Genomic DNA, 6,000 nt, shown 5'->3' with positions numbered 1-6,000 from the left:
CAGCCAAATGGGAGAGTTACCAGCCTGAATAATATAACCCATCAGGCCACTGGTATAGAAAGAAAAAAGGAACCCAATAATATTGTACCTTAGAACATTCTCCAAGCAGAGTTTGTCAATTATTCAGTGGGCTGCATTGTTTTTCCCAATCTGCTACCATAAAGTTATATTACAGGATGCTACAGCAATAAGTCTCTCCAGAACCCATTTTACGGGGCTTATGAAAACCATCACTCTTTATAATATCCTAGAAACATTTACAACTCATTCAGAACTTCATGAGAATCCAGCTTCTCTTCAAGTAATTTTCCAATACTGTCTAAATGGTTCAGATGCGGGTAGAGAGAGCAAGTGATTCCTCGCCGGCTCACAAACCCAAACTTTCTGAAGGTGAGTAATGACTAAGGAGCTTCTGCTTTCCCTTTTCTCATCATTCTGAACTGTGCTCTGCAATTTCCCGTCCTTCCTTCCTACTGGAGACCCTGAACGCACTGTCACAGTTTTGCGGTTTGCCTTCAACAACTTTTATTCCCTTAAAAAGTGCTTGCTACCGATCGAGGCTGAGTCCTCCCTTGGCCACAGTTCCACCTGGCTCTGTTAGGTGAGTGCCCCGAGGGGGGAAGGCAAGTCGTTCAGGGACCCGGCGCAGGCAGGCTCAGCCTCCGTGGGGGACTCCCTTCCGGGGCCAGTAAGTCCTCTCTTGGACCTCGGATGTCTTTAGCTTTCTAGAGCCGAACAGCTTTCTAGGAAGACAACATATTTTGCAAGGCACACTAGTGTGAGGACGCAGCGCTTGGCCAAGAGGTCCGACGGCAGTTCAGACTAACGTTCCAGGCTTCGAATCTTCATGCCAGAACAGCCTCTGCTCCCTGCTCTCCAGGCTGTCCTCTGACCGGCTTCCCTCTGTGCTGATCTCTGGGTACTGTCTAGTAAAGGAAACCAGGAGAGTTATTACTTGTGGTCATTTTTATTACCAGAGTAGAAAGAGGACTCTACTCAAAGAATTAGTAGAAAGCACGTCAAGGCAAAGGATGATGGCGTGTTCTTTCCTTGTCCTACTGGCGCATTGTCAAAAAGGCCCATGCAAGGTGTACTTGATTCTCTAGGGAGATATTCCTTTGTCTCACTTATTTTTAACCACGGATTAGGATCCAGATTGTGGTAAGTTACAGGTTAACTCGTATTTTTTTTTCTTTTTTTTTTGTTGGGAAGAAGTACAGATAGCTTTGGTCTACCATAAAAAGATTATGGTTATAGTTTTATTGCCCTGTAGGTCATTAACTGGTTTTTTTAATCTTATTTAGTAATCTTATTCCAACATCTTATCTTTCATTGGGTTGAATTCAGTCTTTTGAATTCTCTGGGAAGCAGCTTTCCCATTCTGTTAGTTCTCTCATTAATGAGTTAAAGAAATCTTTGACACATGCCCATTTCCTCTCTGTGTGAAAGTTGTCTTTTTAACTTTTTAAAAAGTATTTTTGACAGCCACATTTTAAATTTTCTTCACATTAAGGGAATATACTAGATGCTTTCTCAGGGACAAAGGAATATATTTAGTGGCAGGCAGGGCACCCAGGGACAAACCTTACATCCCTCGGGTCCATGGGCTGAGCATAAATGGGAAATAACATCGCATACAAAAATCATAGGCATACTTGGATGGCATAGCCAAAGGAAGGCATCCTGTCACACAAACCATTCCAATAAGCAAAACCTCATTCCTGCAGCAGTCACTTAGAACAGGTTAGAGAGTTAGTAGGTTTCTTTTCATTGTAAATTTCTTTAGTCAGGTTGGTTAAAAAGTCACAGGGAGGAGAGCTGAGGAAAGGAATACTCCATGAAATCAGGTATTCAGTGTTTTCCTCTACTCTACACACAAAGTCCGATTTCCACGGCTTCACACACCAGCCAGAACAAGGCAGACTCCTGCTACGAGGGCAAGATGGAGAAGATCGCACTGAGGGCTCTACTTACTACAGCTGGCTACACTGAGCAAAAGAGAACTGAAAACTGATCTCATTTCGGGAGACACAACCATTCTCTGCGACAGAAGCCCTCGGCGTTGCCTAATAGAGGAGAGTTAGATTAGGAAGAGGATGGGAAATGGAAAACAGGAAGCCAAGGGGGGGCAAGTGTTATTTGAAAACACACTTGCAGCACAGAGCCAAGAATCTGACTGTATTATATTCTAGGGAGCATAAGAGATGTTGCCATTAATGATTTTAGAAAGTCTCTGCCACTGACAATTATGCCACAGCATACTTGGAAATAAATTTTTATTGGTAAAAATGTGTAGCTTTCTGTCAATGTTAAGAGCCAGACACTCTGTGGGAGAAGATCCTGAAATACTATGTACTTGCTTTGTTTAAAAATTATTTAAATCTTTAACTTCAGGGCAGAGCTAAAGTTTTTCTTTTTTTATCTTTATCTTGAAACCCAATTTCTTCTTTTAAAAAATTATGTTTTACTCAAAAATAACAATTTTACAGCAAATTTCTAAAACTTAATGGATGGCTGTTGTGATACTTGCTTTGTTAGTAAGTCAAGTTAAATTGGTCGCTCTGAGGTATATATATATATATATAAAAAAATCCTTAATAGGCAAATAGATGGAAACAAGCACACCCATACCTCTGTTGCTGGGAGGGTAAATTGGCAAATCTTTCTGGAAAGCAAGGGCTTAAAAAAATATACTTTTCAATTTAATCCATTATTTCTACTCACTAGAATGTATCCTAAGGCAATAATCTGGAATTCAGACACATATTTACCCAAAGACATTAACAGCAACATTACAATAAAAAAATGAGAAAATCTAAGAACCATTCAAATTCAAAACATGGGAACTGTTAAATGAAGTATGGTAGATTTACTGAGTGTAATGTCATGTGGAAAACATAAAATAAGGTTTAAAGAGTTTTAAAAAAAATATGGGAACATGTTTATATTGTGATATGAAGTATAAAATTGGGATACAGACGTTCATAGACAATGGCAGGTGTACAACTGAACATAAAGTTATCATTATGGTCATGGTCATTATGAACATGTAAAAAGGGATACTGGAAAATGGAGGAATGTGTCAAAATGCTAATGGCTACCATCTCTAGATGGCAGAAGATTTCCTACTTATTTATCCCTTTTTATTTTCCTAATTTTTTCACAATGAGCTCATACGATGTGCATGTGAGCACACACAATAGGGATCTTTAAATAGTTTCTAATTTCCTGTAGATTACCCCCCACCCCTGACACCAGACTCCATGTCAAGCCATCTTGGGCTGGCTCTCTGAGATAGACAGGCATACTTGGTAAAAACAGATTTTCTCTAAAAATGTTTACTACTTCCTGAGTCCAGTGAAAGTGGTGTTAAAGATTTTCAAACTGTCTTATGCGCTTCGGTACTGTTTCTCACGCAGTCCATGAAAAGGAAAGTCGAACTATTACAAATGGGGGAAACTATTTGCAGATGAATCATACAGAATGAGAACAGGCTTGAAAAAGTGCAGCTCCAGTTTTGGGCCAAAGACATTTTAGTTTTTGCTCCTAACTCATTTGCAGCATTATTTACAGAAACCCAAGCTATCTGAAGTCCCCTGAGGTATATTTTCACTAAAATTCTATTTTAAGCACACCCTTTGTTGAGTTGAAACAATTGGCCCAATGGTTCAAGCCAAGAAAAACTCTCCTTGAACAAGGAGAAGAAAAATAAGGTTTAGGGGATTGAATACCTCCAAATCGTTTGTAACACTGAGTACTTTATTAAGAAATTATGATTTCACTTATGTGTGGAATTTAAGAAACAAAACAGATGAACACAGTGGAAGGGAAAAAAATAAAAGAGAGAGAGAGGGAGGGAGGCAAACCATATGAGACTCTTGATTATAGAGAACAAACTGAGGGCTGATGGGGGATGTGGGGGGGGAACGGGCTAGACGGGTGATAGGGATTAAGGAGGTCACTTGTTGTGATGGGCACTGGGTGATGTACGTAAGTGATGGGTCACTGGCTTCTACTCCTGAAACCAATTTTACCATACAGGTTAACCAACTAGAATTGAAATAAAAAATTGAAGAAAAAAAAAGAAAAGAAATTAACCTCTCAAATTCACCAGGATAGACACTTTGACAAGTTACTGTCTATGTAAGTCTCCCTATGCCTGAAGCAATTTGACCTAGAGCAAAATTATATAAAAACAAAATGCTTGGGGCACCTGGGTGGCTCAGTGGATTGAAGCCTCTGCCTTTGGCTCAGGTCAGGATCCCAGGGTCCTGGGGTCGAGCCCCACATCGCATCAGGCTCTCTGCTCAGCGGGTAGCCTGCTTCCCTTCCTCTCTCTCTCTCTTTTTTTTTTTTTCCAATTTATTTATTTTCAGAAAAACATTATTCATTATTTTTTCACCACACCCAGTGCTCCATGCAAGCCGTGCCCTCTATAATACCCACCACCTGGTACCCCAACCTCCCACCCCCCCGCCACTTCAAACCTTTCTCTCTGCCTGTCTCTCTGCCTACGTGTGATCTCCGTCTATCATACATAAATAAAATCTTAAAAAAACCCCACAAAAACCCTTTAAAAACAAAACAAAATGCTCTATTTCTCGGCATGATGGGTGTGCATTATATTCTGTGAAAAGTGACAGGGAGAAAAGATCTCTTCAAACTTAATTCCTGCATCTACAAATAAGTGAAAAACGTGTAATGCGGAGTTAGCCCTCTTTTTTAAAAATCACATTTTAACAAATTGTTCTTGTATGTTTCCTCCCGATGTTTACAAAGAACCACAATTACAAACAGGACAGCTGGCTGTGTCTGTAGCAAATGTTCACTGAAATCAAGCCCACCAACTGCCTATGAGGAATGTTGATGTGAACAGCCTTTTCTGGAGTAGAGCAGAGGTATTTTTTCTCCAAGGTTCCAGGAGAGTCTTAAATGGGTATATCAGTAACCCCACTTAAATTACTGCAATTCAAAAAAAACCCATCAGATACAGAATTTAAGACCTTACTGAAGACTATGGAACGAAGTCAAATTTCAACATTCTAGATGAGGAGGCAACAAACCTTTTCTTAAAAGGCCAGATGTTTTTGGCTTTGTTGGCCATGAGGGCTCTGTCGCTACTCCACTCTGCCCTCACAGTACAAAAACAGCCACAGATAAAATGTACATGAATGAACATGGCCGTTTTCCAATAAAACTTAATTTACAAAAACAGGTGGCAGCTGCTTTTGGCCCGTAGGCTATAGTCTGGTGATCTTTGAGCTTTCATAAAACAGAATAGAATTCCTCAGTTATTTGACCAGGAAGAGGCTACTGGAATTTTGGAGCATTGCTTTCTCACCTGCCTGGAGAGGGCAAAGGATTATAGATGTTGCCATAGCAGCTGGTGTAGGAAGAATGTGCCGGGGTCTCGTAGTCGGATAGCCCTACTGCTATCTGGGTCCTCCAGTTCCCAGAAGCATTTGTAGAAGATACTAGAAATAAAAAGGGAAAGAGACAAAATTAGTGCGAATATTCAAAGCAAAGACTATTTAGGCCATTTAGATGTATATTATAATCACCCACGTGCAGATAAAAGCCAATGTTTTATCCTATTCCAGTTTAGTCACTGGCCATGTGACCTTGGGCAAATATTCTCTTTAAGTCCCAGTTTCTTTACCTGTAAAGTGGGGATAATAATGCAAATATACCCCATATAGGGATGATACCAGGATTAAATAAGGTTATATAGGAGAATGTTTAGCCCTGTGGCTGGTATGGAGTAAACACCCCCAAATGACAACTATTGATGTTATTAAAGGGAATAAAGTTAATTGAAAGGCAGGCTGTAAAAAGTAACCTACAAGACAAGTCGAAAAAACATTCTCCTATATGGAGAGAGTGTCTCCATTCTGGCTAGGGTGGCTGGACAGATAAGGCTTTATTTGTAAAGATAAGATGACTGGTTTGAGTTTCTCAGAGGCCTTTGGAGGAAAAGCACTCCACAAGTTGACCTGTTGG

General features: G+C 40.1%; 1 protein-coding gene across 4 annotated transcripts in view; it reads right to left on the bottom strand.

The window, feature by feature from the left end:
• Nucleotides 1–500: 500 nt before the first annotated feature.
• Nucleotides 501–6,000, bottom strand: part of FRMD4B (FERM domain containing 4B) — a 324,824-nt gene continuing 319,324 nt past the window's right edge. For all 4 annotated transcript variants that reach the window (XM_044253189.1, XM_044253190.1, XM_044253187.1 and 1 more), the window contains 2 exons: nucleotides 5,342–5,474; nucleotides 501–926 (listed from right to left, as the gene is read on the bottom strand). In XM_044253189.1, coding sequence (XP_044109124.1) covers nucleotides 818–926; nucleotides 5,342–5,474 — 242 coding nt within the window. In that variant the 3' untranslated portion in view covers nucleotides 501–817. The remainder of the gene's footprint in view (nucleotides 927–5,341; nucleotides 5,475–6,000) is intronic.

This window comes from Neovison vison, chromosome 6 (assembly GCF_020171115.1).
Source record: "Neovison vison isolate M4711 chromosome 6, ASM_NN_V1, whole genome shotgun sequence".
NCBI lineage: Eukaryota > Metazoa > Chordata > Mammalia > Carnivora > Mustelidae > Neogale > Neogale vison.
This window is presented reverse-complemented; position numbering and strand designations above follow the sequence as displayed.